The sequence below is a fragment of the Emydura macquarii genome, unplaced genomic scaffold (genome assembly GCF_026122565.2).
Source record: "Emydura macquarii macquarii isolate MOO-44397 ecotype Brisbane River unplaced genomic scaffold, CSIRO-AGI_Emac_v2 contig_860, whole genome shotgun sequence".
Classification (NCBI taxonomy): domain Eukaryota; kingdom Metazoa; phylum Chordata; order Testudines; family Chelidae; genus Emydura; species Emydura macquarii.
Window position 1 is genome coordinate 95,364 of NW_027130997.1, and position 15,005 is coordinate 110,368.

Below are 15,005 nucleotides of genomic sequence, written 5' to 3' on the forward strand. Positions count from 1 at the left end.
CAGGTGCTGCATGGGGATATTAGCCAGAATATAGCAAGTTGCATTTTTATCTGTCTGTGTCTTGGAAAAGGTTTCAGGCCTTTGTGTGCGGAACCAGAAATTTTTAACCTGAAGGGAGTCCCAGAAAATGTGTATGCAGGGACCTGTTTGACTATACCATCTCTATTAGAGATTTCAGGGATGGGAAGAGCTCTGGATTCATGTTGTTAGAAAAACTAGTGTGTAAAAGAAATGTTCATTGATTATATTTCATTGAATTGCTCTCCCAGGAGATGAACAGATGGGGCCTCCAGTTGTTAGGAGGATATCTGCCCAAGCGTCCTCATCGAAGGGACTTAGGAATTCAAATACCTTTTCATATTTTCTGTTTCTGTATCTCATTTAGGGCTGTGGTGTATCCGCTCACTAGTTCTTTAGTTCTTATTGTTAAAAGCTCTGTCAATTCAGTTTCAAATTTGGAAGTTAGTTAAAGCACAGCCAGTCAGTATTAGTCTGAAAATGAAACAGGAATTTAAAGGGTGTACAGGCTGGAGACTGATGAAACACTGATTTTGGGGCGACCTGAGGGAGGAGGAAATCTTTTTGTTTGAAGAACTTCGAGGCTTGGCATATCTCTCTGTATTATAATTTATAACACAGCTCAAAGCAAAGCAATATTGATGGATCCCCCCGGCCCTTGAGGCGTATTAGATTATTAGTGTACCACTGCCCTCTAGTGGACTGTTAAGTCATCAGGCAGTTAAAATACAGACTTCAACCCCAGCTGATGTTGCAATTCAGCCTCCATCTCTTTAAAACCCTTTCACATTCAGATAAACTTTCAAACTTAAGCCAATAAATGTTCTTGCCCCATCTACTAAGAATAGAAGATAACTGATCCTTTGAACATGGGCTTGTTACTTTCCAGCCCATCTTTCCCTCCCCTCATCTCTATTTAATCCTACAGTGATGCATTAGTCAGTCATTTTCTTTGGCACCATGCACTCACCTGAGAGATGGGAGACCTGGGTTCAAGTCCCTGTGCTAAATCTGGCAGAGTAGGGATTTGAAGCTGGTTTTCCTATAGCTTGAGTGAGTTCTCTAACCACCAGCTTACTAGGGCATCATCATCACCACCACCACCACTATTTTTCATGAGGAAGGTCCCTAAGCCAGATCAGCCCAAGTCCAAGAGTGAGTTTAAAGTGGTGAATTCCAGGCAGAGATAGGACCCTCCCTTCAGCCCATGGGTCAGGCACCTAGAGGCCCAGATCAATGGGAATTTTGGGCCACAGTCCCTTTGTTAACTTGGCATAATTATTCCACCTCTGGGAGAGGCAGAGAGGGAAAGCATCTCCCACCGACACAGCGCAGGTGCAGACAGTAATTTACGTCATTTGAGGGGAGGGGGGGCTGGAGGGGGCTTTTTCACATCCCTGTGTGACGTACGTTACATTGACTTAAGCGGTAGTGTACACCTGCCCCTAGTTTGAGAGTCCTTTTGGGGTTAAGCAGTGAGCAAGCATTCAGAGCAGCTCATTAGCTGTGGGATGGCATCAGGACTTAGACAGCTTTGCTTATGACAATTGGTGGAAATTTAGGGGGCTTTAAGTGCCTATCCAGTTAGGCGGCAGCTGAGTAGTGGTTTTGAGAATGTCAGTGGTACCTAAATGTGGGACTTGGGTGTCTAAGTACCTTTGTGGATCTAGTCTTAGACTCCTACAAAAAGGACTCTCAGAAACCAGCAAGTTGAGCAGGGAGTGAAGTTCAGAAGACAGGGGGCATAGATGCTTAAGCGGCTGACCTATTGTACCTGACTGATAGGCCAGAGAGAGGCATCTCCCTACACTCAGAATCTACTGCCATGAACCCTCTCCTGAGGTTAGGTGCCTAAGCCAGGTCAGCCACTTTAGATAGGCCATGCCCTAGCAACTAAAACCTCCCTCTCTCTCTCACACTCAGTACCTCTCTCATGCTTTGCCCTACATTTCTCTTAGTCCCTGGCTGTCTTTTGTGTGGGTGCTGTGCTGTCCCTCTCTATCAGTGGCCTGCATCCAGACCTCTGGCAGCAGGCCTGACAGGAATTAAGACTTCAGGGTGCTTAGAGCACAACCACAGGGATTGGGCCTCACTGGAGATACAGACATTCCCCTACCTTTGTGGCCCTCAGGGATTTGGCTTGAATGAGGAATCTGAGCATCTTGTCAGCTGTGGGGTGGTGTCAGGGCTTAGGTGGCTTTTGTAAATGCTGACCAGTAGAAATTTTAGGTGCCCGGGGGATTTAGGCACCTCTGGGGCTAGGTAGCAGTTGAGAAACAGCTTTGAAAATGTCAGTGACATCTAAATGGTGGACTTGAGGTCCTAACGAGGCAGATAGGCACCTAAATGGCTCTTAGCTTTTGCAACACTGAACAAGCAACATCTAAATACCTTTAAAAATCTGTCCCTACTCGCCTTCTGTGCTTCAGTTTCCCACCTCGGTAATGGGAAAAATAGCACTTCCTTACCTCACAAGGGTTTTGTGAAGAGAAATACCTACAACGATGGGGGCCATATATGTAACTAAAACAGAATAGATACGATAGCTAATGTGTTCAGCTCAAAATGTATTAAAGACGTATGAGAAATGGTTAGAGGAATGGATCAACTTTTTTGCTTTACAAATAGTAACTAATTAAGCCTCACAATACCCCTGTGAAGAACTCAATAATTATTATCTCCATTTCACAGATGGGAAAACCAAGGCAGAAATGTTAAGTGACTTGCCCAAGGTCTTAGAGACAGTGCTTAAATGAGGCAAAAAGGATGGTCTTCCCCATCACCTTCCACCTTGATCAAAGCCATCAGGCTTGAGAAACATGATTTTGGTATAACCACTCTTTCTTGGATTTTGACACTGTAGTGTGAGCAGGCAGGTGAGTCTGTGTCAATGCAGGACTTAGAACTCAGGAGGTCCTAGCTACCAGTCACTAGTTCAGAGCTCTCCTTTTCTTAGGGGAACTTGACTTCTTTAAGAATGTATCAGCAGGGAAGTTTGTTTGTTTGTTTTGGAGTTAAGTCATAATTAAGAAATGCATTACAGCTGCTGTCAATTAGCCTAATTGAAGAAAGATTTTTCACAGCTGGGCCTTATAAAGGGAAAACCCAGTTTAACAGCAAAAACAGAACTCTTGAAAACAAGCAAACAACTTCTCAAGCTTATAAAAATAGGCTGCATCCATGCTCACTTTGTTGGTAGCTCTCCTGATGCTTTTGCAGCTGGAGCGATGAAAGCACTGGCTGTAATGAGGCAGCACCTCCTATTTCTTTAGGCCTGCGGCCAGATATTTAAAGGCATCTAAAGATGCAGAGAGGTACCTAGTGGGATTTTCAAAACTTCACATAGGGTCCTATCTGAGTCTTTAGGTGTCTAAATGTATCGTTAAAAATCCAGCCCTTGGTCATAGCCATGAATCACACTCTTTTGTATCAAGAAAGAGTCAGAGCTACCAACTCAGACAGACTGGATTCTTCAGAGGTGTGGTATCAAGATAATAGGTCACCCCAAATATTTGTATTTATTCTATTCTATATTGGTTTTTATACTGCGTTCATCACTGTCGTATCTGAGCACCTTCCAGTAGCGCAATAAGCAACGTGATTAAGATCTGTCATGTGTTTGTCCTCTTGTCCTCTTCCCAGGGACACAAGCATATGCAGTGGGGTATTTTGTTTTGGATTTTTCTTTTATAATGTACACAAACATTGCTACATGTTTACTTACCTGTTATTTGACAGTTTCATAGATGTGAGGCCAAGAGGAATTATTAGATCATCTAATCTGACCTGTTGTGGGGAGAATATTTATACTCACTGTCCTTTTGGTGCCACCGTACTGCATGTAAATATAGCCCACAGTAGTGAAACATAAACTCATGCTCCGACTGCTGAACTGTTCCCTGCAGTAAAGGCATTAGGTTTCGTCCGTCGATTACCCTAATGTAATGGAGAGAATGGAAGTCACCAAACGGGCAAGAGTACATTGTGTACTCAGTACTCTCACTGCACATGGCAATTCTTAAACAAACTACCATTTGAATTAAGAAATGCTGACATTTTAAACTGTATATGATTCCACAGCTGCAGAGCCTAAAGCAACTGATTTTTCAGTTAAGTGTGAGTTCTGAAAAAAGTCAGACTTTTCAGGAAATTGAAAAACTCCTTTTTTGATATGTTCCAGAACAGGGATTTGAACTTGCCTGTCCCACATCCTGGGGAGTGCCTAACCACTGGGACTAAAGGTGATAGGATAGCAATAAGAGGGCAGCAACACCCCCTCCTACTCATTTGGCCAGTTTATGACTGGCTGAAACTATTCATGTCATGTTCACGAATCACTTCAGGTCAATCAAAACTGCATTTTTCATCAAACAAACTATTTGTCTGAAAAATTCCAGCCAGCTCTAATTGGGTCAGTGGAACAGACATTTAATAGTTCACACTTCCATAGAGCCTTTGGTCCAAGGGTCTCGAAACACAAGTACATTACAATACCAACGCAATGGTGATGTAGGTTAGCATGATCATTTTACAGAAGAGTAAACTGTAGCTCCAGGAAGGTCCATTCTTTCAAACCTGGGTGACTAAAGCTGAAGTTGATGGGAGCTGCTGAACTCTGAAGGAGCGCTCAGAACTTCTAAAACATCAGATCACATGTAGATAATTAAATATGGATTTAGGAGCCTAACTTTAAGTACCAACATTTTATAATTTTGATCTAAGTCGCTAGCCCACCCACAGTCACACACTGAGCTAGTGACAAAGACAGAAATAGGCAAAGGCAGGTCCAGGCTCCCAGTCCTTTGCTCTATGCTGTAACAAAACTACACTGCCTCCCAAATCCCTATGTCTTTCTCATACAAGAGTTTTTTAAGAAAGCCAGAATAATCCAACAGAGCTACGCATATATATTTTTTCCTACAGTTTAGTTATGAAAGAAGACTGAATTTAACTATAATTAATCCTATTTATATATTAAGAAGTGAAACAGTCTTCCGTGTCTTTTCCTTAAAATCATACAGAGTAGGGAGAGGTAAGCAGAAGGAAAGAAGGACTTTTTTTTTTTTTTTAAACTGTATGACTTTTAACGTGGCAATGTCCCTTTAAAAACAAACCACTAAAACAAAACTTGTATATATCAGGATGTGCAACATATGAATCTTTTCAGTACAACTGAAATGGAGCAAACAGAGTTTATGAAGCAACCTCTATACCTGTCCTGAGGCATTATCCCTGCAGCCAGGTGAGCCACTGTGGGATAAATGTCCATAAGACTTGTAGGTTCATCAATGACTGTGCCTGCAGGCAATACTCCTGGCCATCTAAATATCCCTGGCACCCGGATGCCTCCTTCCCAGCCTCCCATGCCTTTTCCACCTGTTGTAAGAGAAATGGCACAAGAAGTGATGAGTCATCAGAATGGGGACTCAAGTTATTGTGAATTTACAGTTAGAATATCATATTCAAACATTCTATACATGAAAATAAATCTCACTAAATCTAGGAGAGCAAGGAAAGACAGGGCTAGAGGCAGTGAAAACTTTGCTTTTCCAAACTGCATATTCCTACTATCTTTATATTAGGTCATTCTCTCCTATGGCATTTAGGGCAACTCATGGTTGGGAGGCCTTTTTGACAAAAGAGGAGGAGCAGTTCTATTCTTAAACCCCCGCCCCAAGAGAAACAAAATTAGGATATGTAACATTAATTTAATGTGGAATTTTGTGATTTAAATATAAATTAACAGCAGCAGAGGGCTCCTTGATTGCCAAGATCTGACAGAGCAAACACGTCAATGGAAAAGAGATTGAAATCTCACATGACTCTCAGGAAAGCAGCCTTGTGATACAAAGGGCTTATCAGACAGTTCAAAACAAAATAGGGAGCACAGCTGTAGATGTAGAAGGGGACTCTGGGAGATGGTTGACAGTTTTCAAGGGCTCCATGAGTTAGTATACAACTGCAGGGATGCTCTGAGGCAATTCTAGAAGGAAGTGGCCTAAGTAGGAATCTGAATTACTACACAGCCCCAAAGGGGACTCTATGAATATTCTGCAGTGAGGCTATCTACAGTCCTGTTGCGATGCCTTTGAATGTAGTCTGTATGGCCTCTCACTCAGATCTCTCTCTATTCTTCTAATCATCTCTCAATTCCACTCTATCCCCATGCATCATAATGAACTGGCTTTCTTTTAACTCAAAATATTCACTACTTTGAATGACATTTCAAAGTGAAAATCAAAGCGAATACTAAATACTTCCCAGACAGAAAAAAGACATTGTTGAGTTAGACAGAAGATTATAAATATGTATTATATAGCTGCAATGGGGGACCTTAATAAAACAACATAATTTAAAACAAAAATTCTGATGTTTGGGAAATTCAAAGTTAAGTTAAAAAGCAAACATGGGAAAGTCTGAAAATATGGAGTTCAGGTACCCAAATAACCTTAGCTCTGGCTCTTTTATTCCTGACACCGTGTGGTGAGATAGACAGGCACTTATGAAAAGTATCACAGGAAACTGATATGTGAAACCAAGGTGAACATGCTAGTTTGTCCAGTAAGTCAGGGGGCTGAGGATAGAGGTCAGAATGTTATGCTTGACAGGAAGGTATAAGAACCCTTTAGTGGACAATGATGAAATAAACTGTCCATAGTGGAAGTGTCTTTGACTGTGCTCTGAAGCATTAGGGTTCGTATCTATTCTATTTTTAAAAATCCTATCTAATATAATAGTAGATGGTCTCATTCTCCATATTTTTTTTTTGCATGATACAAAGCTGTTAGCCATGACTTGTAGCAATGAGTTCCACAGCTTACTTATGCATTGGACTAAAAACTTTTTCTTTTAATCTGATTTCAATTTGTTGTCTTTCAGTTTCATTGGATGTCCCATTGTAGTTCTGTTTTGAGAGAGGATAAATAGGAACACTCAATGTATATTCTCCCTACCATTTATTATTTTTGTACCTCTATCGTATCCCCTCTTACTCATCTATTTTTTAAACTTAATGGTTTTAATTTTTTTATTTTTTCTCATATTAAAATCTCTCCATTCCTCTAGTCATTGTCACTGACTCTCTCTGAACCCCATCTGTTTCTGCTGTATCCTTCTTGTAATAATGTGGGCAGAAATTAATACCGTGGGCCAGATCATTGGTTGTGAAAGCTAGCCAAATGATATCTTTATGTACATAGAATCACAGAAATGTAGGACTAGAAGGGCTCTTGAGAGGTCAAGTCCAGACCCCTGTGCTGAGGCAGGACCACGTAAATCTAGACCACCCTAATGCCAGAGAACTAGAATTACTCCATTTTGAAACTTTGCCACTATTTTGTGTTAGGAAAGCACATCACTACGGTATCATCCCATCATTAGCTGATGGCAGGGAAGCATGTAGCTACAAGAATTGGCAGGAAAAATAACAAGCAGCAATGAGGCAGTTGGTCATAATATTGAGTGGATTAGATACTGAGTTGCAATGTTGGCACATACACCAAGAGTTCTGACAGAAAAAAAATAAAGCAAAAGTGAGAAAAACAAGGGTGGTATAAGAATCTGAGAGAGTCAGTTAGGCAGAGAGTTGTGTGGGTGAGCAGTCAGTGAGTATCAGAGAGAGAATAAGTGTCAGACAATGCGGGGTCAGTGTGTGTGAGCATAAGGAGCAGGAGGGAAGCAGAAAGGAGCTGTGCAAGTGTATGTGGGACAGAGTAGAGTGAGAACATAGAGCTGATGAGAGCAGAAAGCAAAGGGAGAGAGAGACAGAGACCTGTGAGAAGGATCTGAGAGGGACATGAAACTTGATTCTCCCTTGCTGCTGACTAAACCCATTACTTCTTGGCCTACCTTCAGTGGACATGGAGAATGATTGATCATAGCCCTCTTTGTAACAGCCCTTAACAGATTTGAGGACTGTTATCAGGTCCCACCTCAGCCTTTTCTTATGATTAAAGATGCCCAGTTTTTTTTAACCTTTCCTCATAGGTCAGGTTTCTAAACCTTTTCTCATTTTTGTTGCTCTCCTCTGGGCTCTCTCCAGTTTGTCCACATCTTTCCTAAAGTGTGGTGCCTAGAAGTGGGTACGGTACTGCAGCTGGGGCAAAACCAGTGCTGAGTGGAGTAGGACAATTACTTCCTGTGTGCTATATAAGATGCTCCTGTTAATACACGCCAGAATGATGCTAGCCTTTTCCACAACTGCATCACGTTTGTGACTCATATTCAGTTTGTGATCCACTATCTGCCACAGACCCTCTTCAGCAGTACTAGCCAATTATTCCCCATTTTGTGTTTGTGCATTCAATTTTTCCTTCCTAAGTGAAGTACTTTGCACTTGTCTTTATTGAATTTCATCTTGTTGATTTCAGACCAATTCTCTAATTTGTCAAGATCGTTATGAATTCTAATCCTGTCCTCCCAAGTGCTTGCAACCCCTCCCAGCTTGGTGTCATCTGTACATTTTATAAGCATACTCTCCATTCCATTAGCCAGTTAAATTTATTAGCATGGAATTATTGGTATGGAAGCTTCATGAATAGAGAGGATGGATGGTCCAATGGTATGGGCATTTACTTGGGACTTTACAGATGGGGGTTCAATTCTTTGCTCTGCCAAGACTTCCTGTGTGATGTTGGGCACATCAGCCTCTCAGTGCCTAAGTTCCTCATTCATAGGTGGGGATACTAGTACTTCTCTACCTCATAGGGGTATTGAGGATAAATGTGTTAAAGACTGGTGCTCAGATACCACAGTGATGTAATATAAGTATAGATTCTGTAGAGTGGAAACTATTTGGGTCTTCCCTGGGTTTTAGTTGTCTTTCTGAGCTCCATGATAAGGCAGCATATAATTTTGCTTAAATCTATTCAGTCTGGACCTCTTTATAGCATCTTCTTTCTTACACTAAGACCCCACAGACACACAGTCTACAGACTTCTCACCTTTGTATATTCCATTCCAACCACCTAGCTGGGCATTTTGATTCTGGGCCTCCAAGGATCCTCCATGGTCTGATGTGAAATAAGTGAATGTGTTATTCTTCAAGCCTTCTTTGTCGATAACATCCAGAATGCTACCTGTAAATCAAGAAAAATAGAGCTATTCAGTATTGAGAAACAGGGCTACAAATACGTCATTAAGGACCTTGATCCAAAGTCTAGTGAAATCAGTGGGAATTAACTCCACAAAGGAATTTCAGTGTGGTGACACTGAGGGTCACCACAGCTATCTTTTAGGCACCTAGAAAATGACAGGGATTCAACAAGTCTGAGTTGGACACCTAGGCTCCCTATACAATGAGAAAGAGAAAGGCACCTTGGAATGGGACGAACAAAAGGCAGCATGTGAGGCAGCTCCCTGTCTAAGCTAGCCAATAGGAGATGCCAAGGCCAGTGGGGGTATCCTAAACCCTGCCCCTCTCAGGGAGTTGGGCACTTAAGTCCAGGCTGCAGGGAGGCTCCCTCTGCTTAGAATTCTGAGCTGCAAACCCTCTCTTGGGGTTAGGCGCTGTGACGATTTGGGAATACGTCTGAACAATTTATGACTTCTGTGTAAGGTTATGACCCCCTATGTATCTGTGTCAGGCTGCAACTTTCAGTTTCAGTGTTCAGACTTTTGCCTTCTCTATGGTCTGCTTGGCTCCATGCTGGGCTGAAAATTCCAGAGGCTGGTGGCATTAGAATAACAGTAGATGGTCATTGACTTTTAAGTACCCAATTGCTGGAAATCTATTTCCTTTAAACAAGGAATGGTCCCTGCCCAGATGGACTGGTTTAGCAGGGGGAAGTCACTTGGCAGCCTTTGTGCTCTTCTGGGGAAGCTGGCAAAGGTGTCACCTGACATGGGGCTGAAGGTTTTAAAAAAGGGCAGAAGTTGGTCTGCTCAGGGCAGAGGGTCCACAGGAGGGAGAGGTCACCCAGCATGTAGCAGCCTCATGGGGTAGGTGAGCACTTTCCTAAGCCCAGGTAGTTCTGGACAACCCAAGGGGCTCAGAGACCCCAGCTCAAAGCAGGCCCTGGAGTGACGAGGGAAGTAATTATAGGTTTAGTGTTTATTGTTTTAAATGATCTGTACTCTCTTGTGCTTTGCACCATTAAGTCTAAAAGAGCACACAGGTGTTAGACTGTGCATAGCATGTGTGTGTGTGTTGAACGTTTCGCAACTACTGTGTGCCTCTGAGAGAGTGTGAGAAGCTTCACACCTTTGGGGTGGAGTTCCAGGATGGGGGTATGTTTAAGTAAGTGGGGTATCTCAGTGGCAGTGCTGGTCTTGAGGGAGCTCTTCAGCCCACCTGCACACGGCCCATTTCCAACAAGAGATCGGAGTCAGTGAGAGTCAGTGCCCAAGAAATGTGCCAGAGAGGCCAAGGGAGGAACAGTGCAGCAGCCTGCTGAGGCTCCAGAAGGTTAACACCCTGTGGGTTCAGAGCACAAAGAGACTCCCCTCACAGAGGTTCTAGTGGATGCCCAGGAGGAAGCAGTCGCTAGGATCTGAGACAGGCACCTATGCTGTTTCTGCAAAAAGATGGGGAGTGTGAAGTAGGACCGTCCTCATAACTTCTAGCCCAGTATTTAGGATACTTACCTGGAAAGTGGAAGACCCAGGTCCAACTCCTTCTTCAGCCTGAGAGGGAGAAGGGAATTTGAACCAGGCTTTACTATGTCCCATGTGATGGGCTAACCACAAGACCCCAGAGACATTCTCAGGCTCATGGGCTCTTTCTCTCTCACCCAATGATTCTTTCTTTCTTTATTCAGGGTGGAACAACTTCAACAGCAAAGGTGGCACAAGCCCCATAGTATCCTCTAGTGCAGTGGTTAGAGTACTCACCTGAGAAGTGGCAGCTCACTGTTCAAAGTGCTTCTTCCCTGTCCTTGAGGGGAGACTTGAATGGGGGGGGGGAGTGTCCCCCATCCCAGGGGAGTACCCTACTCACTAGGCTAATAGGTATGAGGGTGGTCCTTCCCCCTCCCCATTTTGTGGAATCTTGCCTGTAGGAGCCTGATCCAGTAAATAAGCTCTAAGCACACTTACTGGATTGGTTCCCACAGGCAAGTTAGGCAGAGTGAGGCCTGCCTGTCTTTCCCCAATTCACTTGTAGCTCTCTGGTTGAGGCATCTGGATGTCTGGCATGGTGCTGCAGTGTCCATGCACACAGGAAGAAGCTTTGGCATCTAGAGAACTTTAATTGCAAAAATGTAGGCATCACGTGACTTTAGGCACCTACAGGTTTAGGGGTAGCTGAGTGGGGGTTTTGTGAATCCCTCTGGGGACTCATTCTAGGATTTAGGCTCCTAAAAGTGGCAGTTAAGTGCCTACATCCTTTTGTGAATCTAACTCTGGGAATCTTTCCATTCTCTTCAGTGGGCACTGAATCAGACCCTAGATGAAGAATTCAGGGCCAAATTCTTGCAAGAATAAGCTTTTTACTATCATAATATTTTTGCTCCCTCCTTCATAAAAAGAAAAATCACACATTTTAGGAAAATAAGGATCTAAAGGAAAGTCACTATAGAGTTTTTAGGGCTCTTGTGATGATGGCCTCAAAATGTTATAATTGAAAATAAAAATCAACCACTGAATAATTCAATGTATGATCCTTCATCCAGGCTTCTCAGTGTACTTTGTCATCGTCGTTTAATCTTTTATACTGTAAACTCTGGGGCAACGATTGTCTTCATTCTCTATTTTGTGCAGCCTGCTGGTGCTTACATAATAATAATACTGTACACTTTCTCATCCACAGTAAAGTGCTCTGCCTCACCAGCAACAAAGATAGACTGAAATGTGGCTGCATACTAGTGGTCAGAACCTGCTCACGCTGCTGAAGTCATTGGTTTCCATAGTGCAGAAGTCCTATTTCGTAATGAGCTCTTTTGGTACTACTGACAGCAGTAGGGTATGCAGATTCACCCATGATTTTCCTGCCTCAGCATATACTGCATCAACATAACTTCATGCCTCCTATGGCCAATGATGTAGAAGGAACATCAGCTGAAGTGAATCAAGAGAATGGATGGTTCAGTGGTGAGGGCACTAACATAGGCTCTGCTCCTCCAAAGACTTCCTGTGTGACCTTGGTTATTTAGCCTCTCTGTGTCTTAGTCCCTCAGCTGTGAAATTGTGATTATAGTCATTATTAACTAGCATTTTAAAATCGGTAGATACCAAGGTATCTTACAAAGACAGTTAGTGTTATTATCCATTTTACAGAAGGGCACCCAGTCGGCCCGTGGCAGTGATGGGAACTGTACCCTAGCCACTAGTCACAATTCCCTACCTCACAGGGGTTTTGTGGGGATAAATACATTAAAGATTGATGGTGATCAGATATTATGGTGATGGGGGCCACATAGGTACTTAAGACAGATAGAAGCAATAAGAAATAAACTACCGGAAAGTGAGTACACTGCACTCAACTTTACACTGACAATTTATATGTTTGAACCATGCTGAATAAAATGTATGTCAAAGGCATTCTTTGAGGCCAGATGCTAGTAACTCTTCAGTGAACTGGGAAAAGCCTATGTGTGTTCTTTTTCTTAACATTAATAGAAGAAATAAATTGTGTGTATTCTCCAATTTGACTACATTATACTTCTCTGTAACTATCAAAGCACCGCACAGAATAGAGTTTTAGTTAAAAAGAAAGAAAGATACTCCAAAATAACTGCTTGTATTTGTTTCCTAAGAATCATATGATACATGGTTAAAGGAAGGGGCAGTGTAACAGGGTGCTGGTCCTTGGGCACATGTGTATATCCCAGAGTCCTATTTCAGGCATTTTAAATCTATTTGCTATTATAAATTATAGCAAGGGCACCTAACGTACCTTTAAAAAAATTTTTTTAGACAAATATAAATAAAATCAGTCTCATTGAAAAAAGCCACTTACCCACCATCCAGTCCATCTCCTCTACATTATCTCCATATAAACCATGTCTACTCCTCCCAAGAAACTTCTCTGTGGTGACGAGGGGTATGTGGACATGTAAAAAGGAAACAACGAGAAGGAACGGGGCATGCTTGTTTCTAAAAACAAAAGAAAAAAAACCCAACAAATTCTCACTGCCTTAGAAAAAGAAAGTTTTAGTAGAAAAATAACCCCCCCCAAAAAAACAAATGGCTTTGAAATATATTGTTCTGTGTTTATTCAGTGTCACATGTTAGGCTAAGTCTACGCTAAGAGCTAGGTGTGTGTGAATTCCCTGCTTGTGTGTACATACTTGCACTAGCTCTCATCGAGCTGCATGAGTATAAATAGATGTGTAGACATGGTAGCACAGGTAACAGAAGTGGAAGCATGGCTGAGCCATGCCAAGTACAAATCCATCTGAAATTGTGCCTCTGCTGCTGCTCCCCATGCGACTGTGGCTACTCTGTATTGATACGTATGCTAACTCGATCAGTGCTAGTGCGAGTATGTGTATATGAGCAGAATAATCACACTGCAATCTCAGTGTAGACATAGTTTTAGTGGTCAGCTCCAGTTAACCGTTGTTGTTTGAAAGGGTGTGACACACTGCACCCCATGTGCACCCTTATGGTGTAATTGTGTATTGTTTTATGCAACGTATGTCATGTAAGATGTTTTTGGAATGCTCATTGCATACTGAACATTATTGTTATAGTGGTATGTTTATGGCAATATCATGTGTATGGTTATTTGGGAATGTTACATAGCGAAGCCTCATAGGTGTTTCATGGCTTGAGACAGATCTAGGAAAAGCTCTACAGAGCTGAGGAGCAATTCATACCTCACTCAGACATGCATAAAACAAACCCAGATCTTCCAGGAACAAAGGATTAGCCTGAGCATCAACAAAGGAACCACGATAAGGGGATGCTCACTGACTCAGGACATAGATGAAGCCATACACTGACATTGTTTGTCACCTGACTCTGAAGTGGGGGACGAAGCCCCAGAGAGGAGAAGGAACATTTTAAAAAGGAGAGACACTTTGCAATCTCTCTCCCACCTCCATCTGCAAACACCACCAAGCAACTGAAGTACTGACTCAGGAGGGGAGCCTGGCTGGAAAGGAATCCAGCCAACCTGTGGTGAGAATCATCTGAGTTTGTAGGGTTGCTGAAAGTGTTAAGCTTAGTTTCGAATGCGATTTGCCTTTTGTTTTCTCTTGATCAAATCTGACTTGTTTTATTCTGACTTAAAATCACTTAAATCTTTCTTTATTTAATGAATTTGTTTGTTTGTTTTCCCTAAAGCAACACATTTGGTTTAAGGTGTGTTAGAGACTCCATTTGAAGTGACAAGGCTGTTGCATATCAATTTCTTTGATAAATTGACAAACATATGAGCTTGCAGTATTCAGTGGGCAACACTAAATATTGTAAAATGGCAGTTCCTAGGGTTGCGTCTGGGACTGGGTATATTGCCTGGGGTTATACCATTGTATAATCCCATGAGTGACTGGCTAGAGGCATTCACTCACTGAATTGGGAGCAACTTACATGCATGAGCTGCTGCGGGTTCTCACAGCAAAGTAGGGTAAGACGGGCTCCAAGAGTGAGGGACTGGGGTGACACAGTGATTCACCAGACCTGATTGCAGAGGGGAACATCACAGAGGAGCCAAAACAAGAATTTAGATTCAACATCCTTTGAATTTTGGGCTTCTGTGGGAAAAGATCTATCTTAAAGGTTCAGATCCTGGGTTGGGTTCAAGACAGGAATGGACCTTTTTTCTGGGGGTAGGTTAGGTGCACGTGGAATCTTACACAACAATGTTTGTGATGTTTCAGCCCAAGCAAAATTGAAGAAAAACAAATTCCATGTCCAGGAAAGAGTGGAACATTTTTCATTTTCATGCTGAATATTTCATTTATGAACAAAAGTTTTTGTATCATCAGGAAGACGTAAACTCACAGACAAAAAAAGGTTGATGTTCCTCTGTAAGAGAGAAAGTGATTTCTCTTTGAGGATTGAGCACAGTCAAGATGTTGCACAGGGGATAATTTTGCCATTTT

General features: G+C 42.3%; 1 protein-coding gene across 4 annotated transcripts in view; it reads right to left on the reverse strand.

Moving 5' to 3' along the window:
- LOC137149852 (arylsulfatase D-like) overlaps positions 1-15,005 on the reverse strand; it is a 35,635-nt gene that overhangs the window by 5,690 nt on the left and 14,940 nt on the right. For all 4 annotated transcript variants that reach the window (XM_067543472.1, XM_067543470.1, XM_067543469.1 and 1 more), the window contains 4 exons: positions 12,914-13,050; positions 8,961-9,095; positions 5,232-5,394; positions 3,833-3,954 (listed from right to left, as the gene is read on the reverse strand). In XM_067543472.1, the coding sequence (XP_067399573.1) occupies positions 3,833-3,954; positions 5,232-5,394; positions 8,961-9,095; positions 12,914-13,050 (557 nt within the window). The remainder of the gene's footprint in view (positions 1-3,832; positions 3,955-5,231; positions 5,395-8,960; positions 9,096-12,913; positions 13,051-15,005) is intronic.